At 46.1% G+C, this 20,423-nt stretch overlaps 1 protein-coding gene across 6 annotated transcripts in view; it reads left to right on the top strand.

The window, feature by feature from the left end:
* Positions 1-20,423, top strand: part of ARHGAP39 (Rho GTPase activating protein 39) — a 369,615-nt gene that overhangs the window by 182,971 nt on the left and 166,221 nt on the right. For all 6 annotated transcript variants that reach the window (XM_074986536.1, XM_074986535.1, XM_074986534.1 and 3 more), the window contains one exon: positions 2,093-2,173. In XM_074986536.1, the coding sequence (XP_074842637.1) occupies positions 2,093-2,173 (81 nt within the window). The remainder of the gene's footprint in view (positions 1-2,092; positions 2,174-20,423) is intronic.

Raw genomic sequence — 20,423 nt, 5'->3', positions numbered from 1 at the left:
TAAATAAGCCTTGTGATTTAGGCGGCCCATTACAGAGGGTTGTTAAGCGGAGGTGAGTCCCCCTACTCCCCCGTGCCATTAAAGATGCTGGCTAAGCAAAGCTGGAGGTGTAGCTCATTTGCGCTGAGTCATGTGTGCACATTTATATCAGAATGTCAGTGCTGCTTTAGACGAAGATAGCTCAGGTAATCGAAATCTAGAGTCTGCAGAGGCATTGCATCTCTGCTTTGTGTCCAGCCCGGAGGAACGTGAAGCAGGAGTCTGAAGAATGTCAAGGGATGACTGACCTTTGACCTTGTATAACATTTTCCAAACAACAAGAAGTCCTGTGGTACCTTATAGACTAACAGATATTTTGGAGCAAAAGCTGTTGTCGGCAACGACCTGCTTTGTCAGATAATATGCAATATAGAAAACACAAAGCAGATCTTTGCCCATGAAAGCTTATGCCCCAAAATATCTGTTAGTCTATAAGGTGCCACAGGACTTCTTGTTGTTCTCGAAGATACAGACTAACACGGCTACCTCTGTGATATTTTCCTAACACTTTGTGTGCGAGAGAGAGGCTTTAAAATGCGCTAATGTGGAAAGCAGCGCTTCAAAAATGGCATTACAAGGCTCCAGGGCTGTTCTCTTAATGGCTGCGTCAACACTAGCCCCTTCGTTTCGAAAGGGGCATGGTAATGAGTGAGGTCGGAAGATTCTAATGAGGTACTACCATGAATATGCAGCGCCTCATTTAATATAATGGCAGTTGCGGTGATTTGAAAGTGCTGCTTTCGAATAGCACACCACCCGTGTAGACAGGGGCCTTTCGAAAGCCCCCCCCCCCGCCCCCGTCTTCAAAAGCTCCTTATTCCTTTAGAATCGCTGTGGCCACAGTTGTGCTAATGAGGCGCTGCATAGTCACTGCAGCGCCTCATTAGCATCTTCTGACCTCGCTCATTACCATGCCCCTTCCAAAAGGAAGGGACTAGTGTAGACGTGGCTAACGATTCCATATCAAGTCTACTCAGAGTAGAGTGTTGGTGTCTTCTAATTGCCAGGCCCGTCAACTCCCTCCAGAATCTGAAAAGCAAGCTGGGTTCTTTCCTTTGTGGATATCATTGCCAGCAGTGAATGTTCTGTGGGCTTCATCGGTTCCTCAGAGACACCAGCCGTGGTCTGCGTGGATGAGAGGGACTTGGTGCATAGTCGTCTTGCTTATTGCCCAAGGAGTCAACTTGCCAGTCCCCTCTTAGTTGTTTTGACGCTGTAGGGCAAAAAGTAGTGAAAAAGCAGTAACATTGTCCAGTCCAGGGAAGTCGGTAGATCTGACACATGGAGAGATGCGGGAGGAAAGCAGACTTTACCGAGTAGTAAGTAGATTTTTTGCATAGTAGTTCTCCTCTGAAAAGTCACCTAACTAACAAAACAATGAGCAGGCTCTCTACAGGTGTAAGTGAATTAAAAACAAAAACCAAATGAAGATCCCTAGTCCTGCAGAGTTTACAATAAGTTACAAACTATTTTATTTACGTAGGTGCTGATGGCACACAAACTTTATACATTCCTTGCAATGAGCATCTTATGGAGTACCGTGCTATGCCATGCCATGGCTTTCAATAAATCATAGACTCATAGGGTTGGAAGAGCCCTCAGGAGGTCATCAAGTCCAGCACCCTACTCAAAGCAGGACCAACCCCAACTAAATGGGTATAAGGTGCCAAGCCCTGGGAAGGGAAGTGGTCTGAGAGGGACAAGGGTCATGGGACAAGATCGGGAGGTGTTTTGTTATGAGCATGCCTTGTTGGAGCTTTTCCTACCATGTTGTTAGTGTTCGGGGAAAACATGATATATTTGGGATTTTGAGGGAGCGTCGGTTGAGATCAGTTCCAGGAGGTTAGAAACTTATTACAGTTCACAGATGGCTAAATGGTGGGAACAGAGCCACTTGAGAGAGAAGGATTGTGCGTGTGGCCCCCTGGCTGGTGGGGATTGGAGGCAAACATCTGTGAATGGGGATGAGGGTGCACCTGGCACCCCCAAACTAAAAGATTTATGTGAATTGCTGTCCTTGCTAATGTACTCCTTCCCCATTCCTCTGTTGCAGTTCTTCACCTCCTGGAGTGTTTGAGAAAGAATATGAAATATATCGGGATTACAATGCAGAAGGTCAACTTCTCCACTACAGGTAACTGAAATTTATCTACAGTAATGGGGATTTGTCCTCAGAGAGTGACTGACTGAACTGTAAACATGGCCATATTGTGTGTAGGGTGGGGGACACTGTTTGGGAGCAACTGTGTGGGGAAGGTATTGAAAGAACACCTGATCTCTTTATTCCTTTTCAGCCTACTTTGTCAACTTTGGCTCCCTACCGTAAGGAGGATAATGTTACCTGCTGGCTATATAGAATGGAAGCTCTTTGGGAGAGGAATTGTTTACAGTACTACAGTGTTTGTATAGTACTGACCCCAGTGAGGGCTTGGTCTGGGTAAGCCGTAGGCACTAGCATTGTAAACATAACAGTGGTTAGAGCGAGGCATTCGGCCCTCTGGGCTGGAGGCGGTTTGGTATTTGGGCTGGTAACAGAATGCAGGCATTTCCTTGTTCTCGGTCCTTTGGACTCTGCTGCCTCTCCAGCGTCTGTTTAATTTTTTTAGATCTCTTTTGTGCTGAGCATGGGCCGGGTAAGACTGTAGCAAATGACCATTTATGGGAGTGATTATGCATGCATTATGTGTGCATTTTGGAGGTTGTAAAAATTGCACTTCAGACAGAAGGCTGACGATCTGTTGAAATTTTTTCTGTGCTGTAATATTGTCTCTTGAAATATGCTCAGCTGCTTCCATTAGGACTTTGTATAACAAATTATCAATATTTGCTTTGATTTCTCGTTAATGGCAAAACTAGATATTAAAAAAAAAAACAGAGGAGGAAATCTCCACTTTCATATTCTCCTCTTGCTTCTCACAAAGCCATGCAAGACTAATGGGACTCTCGCAGCAAGAGGAAAATAGGAACACGTTTCAGGCTCCAGCAGCCTGGGGCTCTGTCAGTCACTGCTGCCTTCTCATTGAGCCTGCATCTTGCCAGGATCTGATGATAACAGCCTTGGCATCAGTTGCCCATGTTGGGGCCAGTTGGGTGTTTTTTTGGCTTTCTGAGCTTTATGTACATATTAAAAATGTTTTGTTCGGGGCTGTAGGAGTTTGTTTATTTGGGTTTTCTGTCTCATCGGGAAGTTGAGTTGGTTTCAGGCACAGGTCTTGCACCACAAGGCCCCCTTGGTCTCTAAAGGCAGGGGAGTTGGAGGCTTCATGTACGGGAAGAGAATATTGCAAGTACAGACAAGACATGGCAAGGGTGTCCAGCGATTCTGTGTACCGTGCATCTTAGAACTGTAGTTGAGCCATTGCGTTTTTGTCCCCCAGACGCAATGCACTGCCTTAGGAAATGGAGTAGGGAGGGATGGCTAATTTGCTACAACATTGATGACTTCCTGGTTGCTCTAGGCCAGCGGTTCCACACCTTTTCGAGACAGCAACCTATTTTGACAATTCAGTAAGACTTTGTGACCCAAGGCAATTCAAAACCTGGGGTGGGTGGTTCTCCCCAGGAATATATGTATTTTTTTAAATCTTGATTCTCTTCCCTCGCCCCTGGCTTAAGCCCCTTGCAGCCCCTCACCCTCCCAGGTTTAAACCTCTGCTACCCCCAAACTGCTCCTCCTGCCCCCAGGCTTAAACCTCTTGCAGCCTCAAACTGCTCCCCCATCTACTTCGCATGTGCGCTACTGCAGCCCCCTGCTGGTCCTTCACCAGGCCGCCACCACCTCCTCCACGTGGCTCCCCCGAACCCTCCTACTCCTTTCTCCCACCTCCAGCACAGGCAGTTCCCTGCCCTGCCATGTTGAAAGGGGACTCAGTTCAATTGGGTTAAGGGCAGGATCCCTCCTGCCGGCCATTAAACCAATTACATTGAGTTCCGTTTCAGCGCAGCAGGGCAGGGACTGGGAGCATTGGGAGCTGCAAATGGCTCCTTAAAGAGCCACATATGGCTCAGGGCTGCCCAGCTGGTGACCCTCAGAAAATCTAATGGCAACTCCTTTTTGGGTCCCGACCCATAGGTTGGGAATCCCTGCACTAAGCAAAAACTGTTGAAGACTAACTGCATCCAGCTGAGTTACTTACTTCCATTACAAGCTGACTTGTGAAATTCTCTATGCGGTTATTCAGGTGGGAAGTGTGCACACAGTGAAAACTCAAGGTGTTCTAAGCAATGGCTTTCTGCAGAACTTCCCCTCTTAGGGTAGACAAGGACAGAGAGCTTAGTCCCAGTCCATTCTCTAGAGCTGGCTCTCCGAATTGGGAATGGGAGGATTTTCTCTCCCTTGTGGCTAGCACAGTCCAAAGTAGCCCAGGAGAAAGCACTTTGTTTCCTCTTTTCGGGCTCTCTATCTAATATCAAAGCTGAGCGCGCTCTCACATGGACTCGCTGTCCAGATGGCTTAAGCAACCTTGTAGTCATCCGAAGGTGGGATGGAGAACTGATGTGTTGTTTGACTTTCAATGAAGCAGTTCTTCAGAGCATCATGTTCACATTAAGGCATCTCTTAAGGATGTTAGCTCTGTTAGTTAGTGGGTGTTAGATTTCCGGATTGGATAGCAGCATCAAGGACTGTTCTGTTCCATGTTCCTTTTAGCCTTGATTGACATTCACAGTATGTGAGCTCTTAATGGGCTTAATCTGTAGGCTCCAAAAATTAAGGAGAGATTAATGCACCAGTTGCAATCACTTTAGTTTGTATTTCTGAGTATCATTTAAAACTCCCTGTTTGCTTTGAACAACCCTCCCCCGCCCCGGCTGGCCCGCCTGCCCGCCCCAGTTCGTTTCAGAGCTTTAAAACGCTACCTGCCCTGCTGGAAGAATACCACTGAGTAACAGAGCACACTCATTTCCTGCCAAATATTTGCCATTTTGAGTCTCAAGGATTACGTGGAAGGGTCGTCTGATTTGTCAGCATTGTTGGTTCTGTATGTAATGCTGACAGATTCAGGCACCAGGGATTGAATCTGTGGTCATAGGGCCTAAAGCCCTGTGCTCTACTATATGAACTAAAGGCCAGCTGGCATGCAGCCAAGGCTGTAGAGCAGAGACTTCACTCACCCTAGTAAGAGGTCTCAGTGCCTCTGGGTACTACATGCTTCCCTGGGCTGAGGAAGTGCATCCTGAGCTTCTGAGACCTTCCAGCAGTTCTTCCCAGGCAAGCCCCCAGTTGTAACGCCGACACACCTGTGTGGCTGGAACCAGGAATTGAACCTGCTACCATAGGGACTAAAGCCCTGTTCTTTATCACATGAGCTAGAAATAAGGTGACCTTTAGCTCATGCAGTAGAGCATAGGGCTTTAGCCCCTATGATCACAGGTTCAATCCCTAGTGCCAGCAACTTGGGTCTGTTGGCATTACATGTAGTATGTATAAAGACTGAACTGATACTTTCCCCACCTTTCCCCCACTTTGGACAGCTTAAGATTTCAACTGGGACCAGGGCTCAATTCAGCAGTGCCCTGTCTGCAGGGGTTGAAATGGTGCTTTGCTAAAAGCATGGGTTATTACTGTGTATTCCTATCTTCTGTGATTTGCATTGTGCTAGCCTGAGGAACCTCTTTGTGCTAGGCACTGCACAAATGCAGAACAGACCGACAACACCTGTTCCAAATGCCTTACAGCGTGAGACGGGCAAGGTGGGTGTGGTATTGTCTTTTACTGAGTCAGCTTCTGTTGGTGAGCAAGACATACTTTCGGGCACACGAGGCATTGTTCTGCAGGTCTGGGAAAGGTCGGAAGAAGAGCTCTGTGCGGACTTTAAAGTTTCTCTCTCTCACCAACAGAAATGGGAGCAACAAAAGCTATCTCTTCACCCACCTTGCCTCTCCATTGCCCTGCGGATGACACGGCTATACGCTACAAATGACAAGCTACGTGTAAGAGACAGCGTTGTTCACTGTGCGAGGCAGCCTCAAGTGCTCTGCTGTAATTTGGCCTCAGTTTAAGAAGAGTTGGCGCTCCTTGCATGAAGCTATCCTCAGACCAGCGCGGAGCCTAGTTAGCGACTCATCCATTCTGATACCATCAAGAGTCCGAACCTCCCCCTTGAAGAGGTTCTTGCTTTCGCTGGCTGTTGGCAGACCTGATGGGGCGCTGAGAGCAGAGTCAGATGCCTGCAGAGGCTGAGTTTGTAACTTTCAGCCTGCGCAGCCAGCTATAAAAATCATCTTCAAATGTGTCTTCCGCTAGCCCTGTAACCCAGTGCCTTTTTTTTTTTTCTTTTTAAAACAAAAACAGAGGTGCTGGTGCTCGGGCTGCTCCCCATCCCCTTTCCCCCAGCCAGTCCCATGGCTGGGGCTGCTGAGGTGCCGGTACTCAGTACTGGCAAGTACCAGCATGAAAAAAGCACTGCCTGTAGTTTAGCTTCATTTGCATTGATCACACAAGAGGAATTCATTTGCACAGACTCTCTGGCCTGGTCACAATTTAACGTCCCTTTTTGGCCACGGGATTTAAAAATAAGAGATCAGACTTCACTACACAGCTGGCAGTGCCTTTTTTTGTTGTAACCCTATGCCACTGAATGAGCTTCACATTCTTCAAAAACAACAAGAAGTCCTGTGGCACCTTATAGACTAACAGATATTTTGGAGCATAAGCTTTCGTGGGCAAAGACCTGCTTCGGCAGATGTGCCGAAGCAGGTCTTTGCCCACGAAAGCTTATGCTCCAAAATATCTGTTAGTCTATAAGGTGCCACAGGACTTCTTGTTGTTTTTGAAGATATAGACTAACCCGGCTCCCTCTCTGATACTTCACATTCTTGTGTAGTCCCAGTGACCCTTCCTGTATGCTGGTATATACACCTGCAAAGTGCTGTATGTGAAGTCTGGGAGAAGGGTGCTGACCAGCCTAATAACAACCATTCCTCAGAGGTGAGTAAGTTGCATGTCCACTTTATGGATAGGGAAGGGATTTGCCCAAGTTCTAAATCATTGTTCCAGATAAATTAAACTCGGGAGTGCTTGCCTCCCAGGCCTGCGTTTGGCTCGTTAGACACGTGGTCACTCCTTTTTAATTTCCACATAGCACTGGGAGTGCTCGTTCCCATGCACCCGGGTGAATGACTAACCAAATCCAAACCAGGATGGAGAGGTCACTGGGACTTGGTGGCTCGCTTTGTGAGCAGCTATTTCTGTAAACAGGACAGAGGTTTGATGCTGATCAGTTCTGACCCTCTGCCAGCTGGATTAGCACCCTGGATGCAAGCTTCAGTAAAACAGGAGAGAAAATATAGGTTTTTTTAGTGACAGCCACTCCATCTGCAAGTGGGCGACTGTCCCCCTCCCACCAGTTGGGAGGTCTGTGCAGCCTTACCGCTAACAAGTAGAGGGCCTTTTCTGTCTTCTGAATGCCAGTAGCACATCTTGCAACAGCTGCCTGTGTTGTCTCTTCGTTTCATGTGGGGCTTTTTCCAACAACCAAGTAATTAAAAGATGAAATTTCACCATGATTAGCACACATGGGCTGTTGCCTCAGCACAAGCTTTGCTGGGGGGAGAGAGAGAGAGAGAGGGACTTCCATTTCTTTCCCCTCTCAGCTTTTATTGGCTGTAAAACACAGATTACCCCTGCCTCCCCCAAATCTGTGCCAGATGGGATGCTAATTAGCAGCTTCAAGCCCCTTGTTTGTTTAATTGGCTAAAACTGGATTATTTTCTGGAGGAACCAGACAGAGTTGTCCATTACTGGTGGGCCTCTGTGTGCAGCCAGGAGGGAAATGCTGCTATAACAATAGCAAGAGTTTCTTTTGGGTATATTGCTAGCCCTCCATTGAAGTATGGCTGTGAGAGCTTTGGTATCTGTGTATGTTGTCTCGCCGCTGAGGGTGAAAGTTAGGGCCAAGACTTTCAGTCATGCCTTGTAGGTTTTGGGTGCCCAAACTGACACCTTTAAAGGGGCCTGATTTTCAGGGGCAACTGTGTGGTGCTTTCTGGAAATCAACCCCCTTCCAGGATTTGAGGTGCCTCTGTTCAGGTGCCCCAAAAACCTAGGAAGCTAGAGTTGCTAGCTGTAGCCAAAAATCTTGGATGAGATGCTGCATAGCACTGTGAAAAGAAATACACGGGCTCTAAGGACACAAGGCGAGAGCTCTGGTTGAGAGTGCGGCTGGGAAGAAAGGAAGGTGACAGGACCCCACAGAATCATGATGCAAAATGACTGTTGTGCTTAGGCACAGCCTGGCAACACAGTGACGTCTCAGAAGTCACCTCCCTGGCCTGTGTCACATGTCACACTTACCCGACCCCTCTGACCAATCATCTGATGGGGATCCATGTGCAGCAGTCGCTGGGCCAGAGGAATGGGTTTTGAGAGCAGCTGGGGGAGATCAGAGAATCTTCCCTTTGCCTTTCTAGCACGCTCACACAGACGTGGAGCCAAAATGGACCAGTGCAAGGATAGATAAAGGTCTAAAGGGTGAATTCTGCCCTTGCATGAGGTGCAGAGGTTGTTGCCCTGCTTGGCTTGCAGAATTCCCTCTGGCACCGCAGCGTCGCTCTCTACGCTGCAGGAGTGCTGGATATTTCCTGCCCAGGATTTCATCAAAGTTGCCCCCAAAATCATTCTGCTTCAGAGAATCTACCTTATATTCAGCCTCCTGCTAATCCCAGGCAAGATCCATTCATACAACCCTCTTGTGCAGTTACTGTAGGGCAAGGATTTAAATATCTGAACAGAGCCAAGACAAAACGTTGTCTTTGGGCAGAAGTAGTGCAGGGGGGCCCAGGACACTGAAGATAGAGAAGTGGGGGGGCATGAAGTAGTTCTTCCCCCAGTCCTCCCAACTCCTGCAGTAGCACCATAAATGTTTTTGGTGCTGCCCAGATAACCGAGACAAGGATTTTCCCTTGAAGAGCCTGCAAGGTGAATGAAGAGTTAGGATGTATGCAAACGCTCTGCAGGCTTGGCAAGGGGGACAGACTGATATCTTACCAATGAGGGTGGTCTCTTGTGCCAGTGGTGTAAGTATTTTGGTGGCCGGCCTAGTATTTTTGTTCACTCTCTTTCCTCCTTTGTCATTTCCTTACCCCTTTGTGTGTCCATACCCGCGTGTGCTTTCAGGTACATGCCCCACAGCAGAGACGGGAAGAATGGGGTTTGCAGTTCTTGAGGAAGAAGAGTTTGAAGAGTTTGTGGGGCAGGAGGAAGTCTGATCATGGTTTCCAGGATTGGTGAGAGGGAGGGAGTGTGCGGTGGGCTAGATGTGGGGCTTGGGCAGAGCTGAGAGATAAGGAAGGTGAGACGTGAATGTACTTAATTAGGGCCTCACCAAATTCATGGCCATTAAAAATGTGTCATGGACTATGAAATCAGGTGGTCGGTGTGCTTTTGCTTTATCCCATACAGATTTCCTGGGGAAGACCAGCATTTGTCTAACTGGGAGTCCTAACCCATAAGGAAGTTTTGAAGGTCATGGTATTGCCACCCTTACTTTTACATTGCCTCCAGAGAGGCTGGGGAGTGGCAGCTGTTGCAGGGCTGGGGCCTCCTGCACAGCTCAGAGGTAAGGGAGGCAAAACCATACCTTCCGTCCTTACTCCTGCACTGGCGATGGCGCTGCCTTTCCAGCTACCCAGCTCTGAAGGCAACATCATCGCCAGGAGCAGCACAGAAGAAAGAGTAAAGCAGTACTGTAACCCCTTCCTCCAATAGCCTTGTGACTCCACGCTCCCAACACCCAACTCCTTTTGGGTCAGGGCCCCTACAATTACAGCACCCTGAAATTTCCCGTTTCAATAGTTTAAATCATGAAATTTAACATTTTAAAAATCCCGGGACCATGGAATTGACCAAAATGGCCGGTGAGTTTGGTAGGGCCGTATGCCTAGTGAAGGCCTCTTAGGGCCTGGGTCCCCTGGGTCTTCCTGAGCCTTGCTGCTGATTTCTGGGGAAAGGCTGCTTAGCGGAGGGCAGAGGACTGTGTTGCTGATGGGAAGGTGCCACTTTGCTCCTGCCATTCTGCAGGGTGTGCAATTAAATGCCCTCCAGTGCACCCTCGTTTGGCAACCCAGCGTTCTGCTCTCATTCTCCTTGCCCTGCACTTCAGGCTAGTGTGTATGGAGGATTCGGAGGCTGCAAAGCTATCTGCTATGAGAATCACATGCCAGAACCAACAACCTTAGGCATGTTGACAACTTTGGAAGGGCCCCAGCTGCCCTGGGTTCTGCATCAGGATCCTTGGAAAGAACGTGAAGGGAAGTGTCTAGAATTCTCTGTCCTCAGAGTCGAACAGGATCAATGCAGCCCTCTGCCAATTTACTGGGGGCAGAGGGTGTTTCTAGTACAGCAAATGATGATTAGTGGGTGTCATTAAGGGGATGGATGGATGGTGTCTTCCTCAGTATTCAGGGGCATTTGTAAGAGAACCCTGGCATCTTAATCTCATCAGCATGGCCAGTTGCAATCAGCAACCTTGTTTTAAACTCTTTTTATCCTTACTGAGTTGAACATAAAGCAGCTTGTTGTGGCTCCTGGAGCCTGGATCTGTAGATGATCCCAAGGGCCAAGAGACCATTTAATCTCTTCCTGGCCCTGTAGCAATCCAAAGCTGTGAATTCCTTGTACATCTGTGGGGCAGATTTGTCAAGAAAGGGTTAATCAGATCGGAGGCACTGCTAGCCCCATACATTAAGCTGATTTATTGGTCTGATGTAATGCTTCTGTTGTGCTCCCTTGATTGACTGGTAGGGACTGGAGCCTTTTTAAAACATGCCAGGACTATTCTGTCTCGGTCAGAATGCTCCAGCTCACCTGCTGGTATAGTTGAATTCATCTTCTGTCTTAATAAACAGCTGCCTCTCTTCTGGTATCTTACTGGCAGGGGTTCAACACTGCGCAGGGTTTGCTAACTCCCCTTTGTTAGTTACACTGGGAGTCCAGACATTGGCTGGGGCTGTGTGGAAAGTTTGAAACCTCTGTGGCTGAGCTCTGCGATTACAACCCAGAATCCCTCAATCCATAGGGCTCACTGTAGTAAACAGACATGGATGCAGCAAATGTTATAGTGTGCCCACAAGGGGAAAATGGGGCTTTACTCTCTGCAGACCTTCCCACTAACAAAAGAACTCAACCTTAAAACAAAAGCATCATTCCATGACTGGACCTCCAGCCGAAGAATCAAAATAAAAGGCCAGTTAAACCAGGTAGCTCTTCCAGTTCATCCTTCGGGTGCCTTGCAGAACGTTCTGCCCAAACTAGCCTATGGATGTCCCAAGAGACGGGGCTGCAGCTGTTTTCTTTCAAGCTCTGGTACATTTCACGGTAAGGGAGGTTTTCTTGCCTGAATATTCCCTAGTAGTTAGCGTTGTGCTATCACTTACTGGGCGACGGCTAAAATGGGGAAGTATAAAAGCGCGGGCAGTGAGTTTGAGACAGGTTCCAGGATTCCTGACATCAGCCCTGCCTCTGGCCAATAGACAGCGTTGTCTCTGGGGTCTGACAGTGACGTGGCTGCTTGGGAACCTAAGTCTACAACTTTCTCCCAGCTTGGGAGAGACCAGAGCTGAGGGAGCATTAAGCTGTGGAAGAAACTGACGAGCTCTCAGCAGAACTCTGGCTCAGTTTGCCGTGATGCTCAGGATTTCACCCACTGGCCAAGTCCCTTTCCAGCAGGGAATGTTGCTGCTGCTACCTGAAGGAATGTGCTGACTGCATTGTTGTGAGCACAGATCTCTGGGCATGCTCAGTGGGTGGTCTGTGGGGCTAACGCTGCTGCTGATCTTGTGCTGGCAGCCTCCTCTTGTATCTCTTGCAATATGTCTCTGCATGGAGCGGATAATGCCGCACTGCTGAGGAGTAGGGTGCTTGTGAGGGGCTGTGGGTCCAGTTCCAATAGGAACCAGCCTGGAAAAGGTGTGTGGGGGGGAAGTAGTGGAAGGCAGGTCCGGGAGTCCTCCCTAGGCAGGGAGCACAGGAGAAACAGGGGCTTACAGTTCCATCCCGCGGCTGTCACAGCCCCTGAGACAGAAGTGTAGGGAGCTGTCAGTACGGACTGAGGCAGTGTGTCTGCCAACTGGCCTTCCTCTTGGTAGTGCGATAACACACAGCCAAAGGGTAATAGAATGGAGGGCAGGGCTTTGGCAAACCTACGTGGTGGTGTCTCTGATCTTCCTTCCCCTCACACTGAAGCTTAGTATATGAGCATCTCAACACTGGCTGCACACGCTCCTTCCTTCAGTGCGGAGCATGCTTTGTCCGCCCAGCCTGAGCCCTTCTGGAGCTAAGAGAGGCTGCAGTCTTTGGCAGAGTGCTTATGGAGCTGCAGCTCTCACCAGGCATTGTTTATAAGGGGTTCATGGTCTGCAACCTCCAACCCTAACCAGTGTCACAGTGGCGCACATTCCAAACAGAGAGGAAGCCGTACTAGTCTATACATTATCAAAACAAAAAGCAGTCAAGTAGCACTTTACAGACTAGCAAAATGGTTTATTGGGTGGGCTTTCGTGGGACAGACCCACTTCTTCAGACCATAGCCAGACCAGAACAGACTCAATATTTAAGAGACAGAGAACCAAAAACAGTAAGCAAGGAGGACAAATCAGAAAAAGATATGGTCTGAAGAAGTGGGTCTGTCCCACGAAAGCTCACCTAATGAACTATTTTGCTAGTCTTTAAAGTGCTACTGGACTGCTTTTTGTTCTGGTTAGGTCCAGTGATGGTATTTCCAGAGAAGATATGTGCACAAAGCTGGCAGTGGGCTTTGTTGCAGGGAAAGGTTCCAGGACTGGTATTCCTGGGGTATAGACTGTGGCTGTTAGTGAGGATCCTCATAAGGTTGGGAGGTTGTCTGTAGGAGAGAACAGGCCTGTCACCCAGGGCCTTCTGGAGTGTGGCATCCTGATTAAGGATAGGTTGTAGGTCTTTAATAATTCGTTGCAGTGGTCTGAGTTGGGGGCTGTAGGTGATGACCAGTGGTGTTCTGTTCTTGGCTTTTTTGGGCCGATCTTGGAGTAGCTGGTCTCTGGGTATTCGTCTGGCCCTGTCAATTTTGTTTTTTTACTTCTCTTGGTGGGTAATTCAGGTTTATGAATATTTGGTAAAGTTCTTGTAGTTTTTGATCTCTGTCAGTTGGATCAGAGTAAATGTGATTGTATCTAAGAGCTTCACTGTAAACAATGGATCTAGTCACGTGTGCAGGATGGAAGCTAGAAGGGTGTAGATAAGTATAGCAATCAATAGGTTTTGGGTACAGTGTGGTACTGATCAGGCCATCCTTGATTAGTACTGTAGTGTCCAGGAAATGAATCTCTTACATGTTGTAATTGAGGCAAACGTTTGTTAGTCCTGCTGACGGCTGCTGGGGCACCTGCCCACAAGAACATCTCATTGACTGTTCCATTTGTCTTGCATGTAGCAGAGTCCAGAACCACTTGCCACGCTGCCTGCCAGCTGTTTGCGTCATTCAGCTCCTTCTACGTTGGCTTTGCAATTGACGACGATGAATTCGTCTGGCTCCAAGACATTCTCATAATTTATGTTTTTAATTTCTGATGCTTAAAAACCTAAAGGCAAATCTGTTTCCTGGTTTCTTCAGAAGTAATGAACAGGCCTGGGCTTAATGCAACTTGCGTCCTGAGAGGCAACATACAGGAGGATTTAAAAACCCATATTTGTGTCTGAGAAACTGAAGAGAAGGGTTGACAGGTTTGTTGTTGTTCTCAGCCTGTGCAACTGTGGAATAACGTACTGAGAGATGAGTATCAGAGGGGAGCCATGTTAGTCTGTATCTTCGAGAACAACAAGAAGTCCTGTGGCACCTTATCTGTTAGTCTATAAGGTGCCACAGGACTTCATGTTGCTACCGAGGGATGGAAGCTTTGTTGTGTGGCATCTCTGTGACTGGAACTGGAAAACATAGTGTTTGGAACAAACTCCACAATAGGAGATTCCAATCTCCAGCTTGTGATTTTAATCTTACTGTATAGCAAAAAGACTCTGTGGGAAAATTCTGTTCTCTTGTCTGTGGGCAGCTAAGACTTCCAGTCTGAATATCTGACTGGAAAATGTGGCTGTTTCAGCACTGGGGCAGTGATGTCATTCTCATACACATGAAAACAAAATGAATAAGCAGTCATGTAGCGCTTTACAAACTAACAAAATAATGTATTAGGTGATGAGCTTTCATGGGATAGACCCACTTCTTCAGATCGTAGCCTTATCAGAACAGACTCAACAATTTTTGGGCCTCTAGGCTGTATATATTATCAAGGTTGGGAAGTCAGAAGAGCAGAGGGGCGGTGGGGGGTATGGAGTGGGGAAGTTAAGAGTTAGATAAAATATCACACTATGTAAAAGAGTGCTTATAATGGGTCAGGTAATTTCTGTCCCTGTTCAAACCACGTGTTAAAGTGTCGAATTTGAATACGAATATGAGTGCTGAGCATTCCTTCTGTAGACCGTTGTTAAAGTCCCTTTTCAATAGAAAACAAACTTCCAGGTCTTTAACAGAATGGCCCACTCCATTAAAGTGCTGGCGGACAGGTTTGCGTATTTGGATTTTTTTGATGCCTGCTCTATGTCCATGTATTCTTTATCGAAGAGTGTTTGCAGTCTGTCCTATATACAAAGTGTGTGGCCATTGACACATGATGACATATCTGTTGTTAGTTAAGGAACAGGAGAACGTGCCCGTTATTTTGTAATTAACATGGTTAGGTGCAGTGATGTTATCTCCAGAATAGATATGTGGACAAATTTGGCAATGGGGCTTGTTGCAAGGGAAAGTTCCAGGATTAGTATTTTTGCGGTATAGTCTGTGGTTGCTAGTGGGAATACTCATAAGGCTGGGAGGAGAGAACAGGCCTGTCATTTAGGGCCTTCTGGAGTGTGGCATCCTGATTTAGGATAGGTTGTAGGTCTGTAATGATGCGTTGCAGTGGTTTGAGTTGGGGGCTGTAGGTGATGACCAGTGGTGTTCTGTTCTTGGCTTTTTTGGGCTGATCTTGGAGTAGTTGGTTTCTGGGTATTAGTCTGGCTGGCCCTGTTGATTTCTTTTTTTACTTCTCCCGGTGGGTGACTCAGGTTTATGAATGTTTGGTAGAGCACTTGTAGTTTTCGGTCTCTGTCAGTAGGATCTGAAGAAGTGTGTCTGTCCCATGGAAGCTCATCACCTAATATGTTTGTTAGTCTTTAAAGTGCTACAGGACTCCTGCTTTGTTTTGGTAGAATACAGGCAAACACGGTTATCTCTCTGTCACATGAAAACAAAATGTCTGTGTGGGGAGAATTATCTGCATGGCAGTTTTGTTCTTTGCTGTCGTGCTAAGGTTTTTTGTTTGTATTTGCCTCTTCATATGTCTGTCAGTTGGCTTATGCTCAGCTGCATCCTTGTTTTAATAAAAAATAAAATAAAATGCCTCTTTCATCCCCAGTCTGAGACTAATTAATTTAAAATTCAGATAAAATTCTTAATACGGACAAACCATCATGTATAATATTCTGCTGCTGTGAAATTACATCTGAATTTACAGAATAACCAAGTCACTGGATATTTTGCAGATAATCCCTTTAGCACAAATACACAATTGTTGCCCTCTAGGACCTAATCTTCAGCAAGACGTGCAGGATGCGCAAGCTGACTGCACACAGATCAGGACCACAGTCAATGCACACCTCTGTCTTTGATGCTGGTGATCTGAGCAAGTTTGTTAGACTTTGTTCACTCAGCGGTACACTGATACTAAAGCAGATCACACCTCTCAAAGATCTGAAGAAGTGGGTCTGTCCCACGAAAGCTCACCTAATAAACCATTTTGCTAGTCTTTAAAGTGCTACTTGACTGCTTTTTGTTTTGATAGTGTATAGACTAGCACGGCTCCCTCGTTGTTACCACTCAAAGATATTTACTTAGTCTGTCTGCAAATGAAGTAGTGATCACATTACGTTCCCAAATTCACCCAGTTGTCTGGATCAGAATCCAGTACTTGGTGATTTAGGTGGGCAGGGGGGTAGGAGTGAGATGGAGGGTAATAACCTGGCCTTTATCTCTGAACTCCAGAGTCCTAGCCCTCAAGAGGAAGTGAGTTTGTTGGAGCCATTCTGTGTGGGTATTTATCCACAAGTAAATCCACCATAGAGCCTGGTCTATGAATAAGGACAACGGACTTTAGCAAAACAGACTTGGACAAACTCAGCTAGAAGGTAAAGTCACGTGGGCAGAAAATCTACAGGAAAAAGTTGTTCAGGAGAGTTGGCAAGTGGTTTGGTGCCTAAGGTTACCATATGTGACCTTTCAAAAAGAAGGAGACCCCTGAGAGGGAGTGTATATTAGTATCTACCAACTCACATTGTACTAATGAACTGTATATACTGTAAGACGTTAATATAACGTGAGTTGGTAGATTCTGATACAGATACATTCCCTCTCAGGGGTCTCCTCTTTTTTTATATGGTAACCGTATAGGTGCAATATTTAAGGCACAAGAGCAAATTAATGGCAAACAGCATGGGCTTATGGAAAATAGATCCTCTGAAACTAACTTGATATGTTTTTTTCAGAGGAGGTCACAAGTTTGATAAAGATATCAGTGTTGACTTAACAGATTTCTGTACCATGTTTGACTTGATACAGCCAACATTTTGATTAAATAACTCCCGAAAATGATATAAAATTAAGGTGCACACATTTCATGGATTGAAAACTGGTTTTTGGTCCTAGACTGTCTAACGTTTTTTGTCAATGACCTGGAAGAAAACTTAAAATTGTGGATCAAATCTGCAGATAACATGAAAATTGGATGAGTAATAAATGGAGAAGAGGATATGTCCGACACAGAGCAATTAGGGTCACTTTGGCCAGCTGGGCTTAAGCAAACAATATGTATTCAGATATGGCTAAATGTAGCATATACGTGTATCTAGGAACAAAGAATACAGCTCATATTTACGTTCTGAGAGACTTTATCTTGGTATAATGCTGACAGGCCTGGGTTGCTGGTACCAGGAATTGAACCTGCAGGAACAGGGGCCTAAAGCCCTTTGCTCTACCGTGTGAGCTAAAGGCCAGCGGGCTCTTGACCAACACTGTAGAGCAGAGACTTCACTCACCCTAGTATGAGGTCTCCGTGCCTCTGGGTACGACATGCTTCCCTGGGCTGAGAGAGCGCATCCCATACTTCTGCGACCTTCCAGCAGCTCAGCCTGGATGAGCCCCCACGTGTAACGCTGACAGACCTGGGTTGCTGGCACTAGGGATTAAACCTGTGATCAGAGAGGCTAAAGCGCTGCGTTCTACCAGATGAGGTGGCCTTTAACTTATAGTAGAGCACAGGGCTTTAGCCCCTCTGATTTCCGGTTCAGTCCCTGCTGCCGGCAGCCCAGGTCTGTGGGTGTTACAGTGGGCAGCTGTGACCTTGAAAATAACCTGGGAGTGAGGGTGGATACTTGGCTGGATGTGAGCTCACTGTGCAACACTGCATTTCAAAAGGCTAATGTGATCTGGGGCAGCATGAACAGGAGACTCTTAAGTTAAGAGAGGTTAGTTTACCTCTGTTTTGGGAATGGTGCAGTCACTGCTGGAATCCTATATCCAGTTCTGGTGTCCGCAGTTCAAAGAAGCGCCACGAGAATGATTAAAGGATTAGAAAATGTGACTTGTAGTATTGACTCAAGCAGCTCACTCTATGTAGCTTTGTAAGGAGGGTTTTGGAGTGACTTGATTAGTATATAAATTGGGGCTGATAATTAATCACATTTAACTCATGCAATTAACTCAAACATGATTAAAATCAAGATTAATAGCAGTTTTAACTGCACTGTTAAGCGACAATATATCAGTTTAAATTTATTAAATAGCAGAAAATTTACCCAGCTTTGCTTGGACCCTTAGCTCAATTAATTTTTTCTGGAAATAAAAGAAAAATTTACATCAAATATATTGATTTCAGTTACAACTCAGAATACAAAGTGTACACTGCTTACTTTATATTGTTATTTTTGATTGCATATAATTGTACTCTAAATATGATAAACAAAAGCAGTAGTATTTTTCAGTTCACCTCATACACAGACAGTAGTACAATCCCTTTATTGTGAAAGTGCAGCTTACAAATGCAGATTTTTTTTCATTTAACTGCACTAAAAACCAAAAGCGTGTAAAATGTTAGAGCATAAAAGTCCACACAGTCCTACTTCTTGATCAGCCAGTTACTCAGACAAGTTTATTTACATTTATGGTGGATAATACTGCCTGCTTCATATTTACAAAGCCACCTGGAAGTGAGAATAGATATTTCCATCTCACTGTTGCACGTAGCATTGCAAAGTATTTATGTGCCAGGTTTGCTGACATTTGTAATGCCTATTGCCTCAATCTTCCCTAAATATTTGATTGTGATCAGATGCTTTAATTGTTATCAACAAGAAGAAGGCAGAAACACAAGGCAAAAGAGGAAAGAACAGGTTAAAAATACTTAGGTAAGTTGAATAGTAACAGAGAGAGAGCCATGTTGGTCTGTATCCTGTCAAAACAAAAAAGCTGTCATGTAGCACTTTAAAGACTAATGAAATAATTTATTAGGTGATGAACTTTCGTGGGACAGACCCACTTCTTCAGATCTATAGCCTTACCAGAACAGATTCAATATGTAAAGTACAGAAGTCCAAAAATTATTATTATTGTTGGCAAATCAGATAAAAGAGCTGGGGGAGGTGGGAAGTAAGTGTGAGGTCCACACAAGAGGTACATTTCCTGGACACTACAGTAAAAATCACTGATGGCCAGATCAATACCACCCTCTACCAGAAACCTACTGACCACTACCCTTACCTACATGCTTCTAGCGTCCATCCTGCATGCATCACACAATGCATTGTTTACAGTCAAGCCCTGAGATACAATCGCATCTGCTGTGATCCTACTGACAGAGGCCAAAAACTACAGGATCTCTACCAAACATTCATAAACTTTAATTACCCACCAGGAGAAGTAAAAAACCAAATCGGCAGGACCAGACAAATACCCGGAAACCAACTACTCCAGGATGGGCCCAAAGAAATCAATAACAGAGCACCACTTCTTATGACCTACAGCCCCAAACTCAAACCACTACAATGCACCATTAAAGACCTACAGCCTGTCATAAATTATGATGCCACACTCCAGAAGGCCCTAAGTGACAGGCCTGTTCTGTCCTATAGGCAACCTCCCAACCTAATGAGGATTCTTAGTACTAACCACAGTAATACTAATCCTGGGACTTTTCCTTGCAACAAGCCCTTGATTTAATGGACTAAGGGGGGAAGGGATGTCTGTTAATGCCGCAAGTCTTTTACAGCTGAATTTGCAGGAGTGGAGGCACCTTGCAAGGTGCACTAGGGAACGCTCCATCTGAGGCCTGGGAAGAAAGCAGTGGGCTTGGGACATCCCCTCTGGCCCTGGAGGCCCCAGCCACTCTGGCAGCTCCTCCAGCCGCCACGGCCACAGCCACTGCACCAGCTCCTGCAGCTCTGGTGGCTTCTCTGGCCCCAGTGTCCCTAGCTGCTGTGGTGGTGTCTCCCCCATCTCTGGCAACTCCAGCAGCAGCTCTGGTGAGTTGCTGGCATTTTTGGGAGGGGGGGTGAAGCTGGCAGACAGCATCTGTTGTTTGCATAGTCCATTAAATTGAGGGTTTACTGTAATGCTAAAGCAATATATCTTCCCTCTCTGACAGGGCTGCAGACCTTGCGGATAGGGGAAAGCCATAGAGCTAATGTATCTGAGTAAGGCTTTTGGCCCAGTCCTGCATGGCATTCTCAAAAGCAAATTAGGGGAAACATAGTCTAGAATAGATATTCCTGTAAAGAGCATGTTCAGCAGTTTGTAAAATCATACTTGGTAGTTATCATCTGCTTGCTGTAAAACCGGTAGGGTATACCTAGTGATGTCCTGCAGGACTCTGTCCGGAGTCCAGTGCCAGTCAATATTTTAATGATTTGGGTAATGGAGTGGAGAATGTACTTCTAAAATTTACAAATGACACTAAGCTGAGAGTTTCTCAAGCGCTTTGGAGGACAGGATTAGAATTCAGAAACACCATCGTAAATTAAATAACAAGAAGTCCTGTGGCACCTTATAGACTAACAGATACTTTGGAGCATAAGCTTTCATGGGCAAAGACCCGCTTCGTCAGATGCCCACGAAAGGTTATGCTCCAAAATATCTGTTAGTTTATAAAGTGCCACAAGACTTCTTGTTGTTCTCGAAGCTACTAACTAACACGGTTGCCTGTCTGATACTTGTAAATTAGATAGTTGGTCTGAAAACAAAAAGATGAAATTCAATAAAAGACAAAAAGCTTTAGTTAGGAAGGAAAAATCAGATGTGCAGATTCAAGGTGGAAGATATCTGGCTGGG

Source organism: Carettochelys insculpta, chromosome 2, assembly GCF_033958435.1.
Source record: "Carettochelys insculpta isolate YL-2023 chromosome 2, ASM3395843v1, whole genome shotgun sequence".
NCBI lineage: Eukaryota > Metazoa > Chordata > Testudines > Carettochelyidae > Carettochelys > Carettochelys insculpta.
Note: the sequence above shows the minus strand (reverse complement) of the source record. Positions and strands in the feature narration are given on the sequence as shown.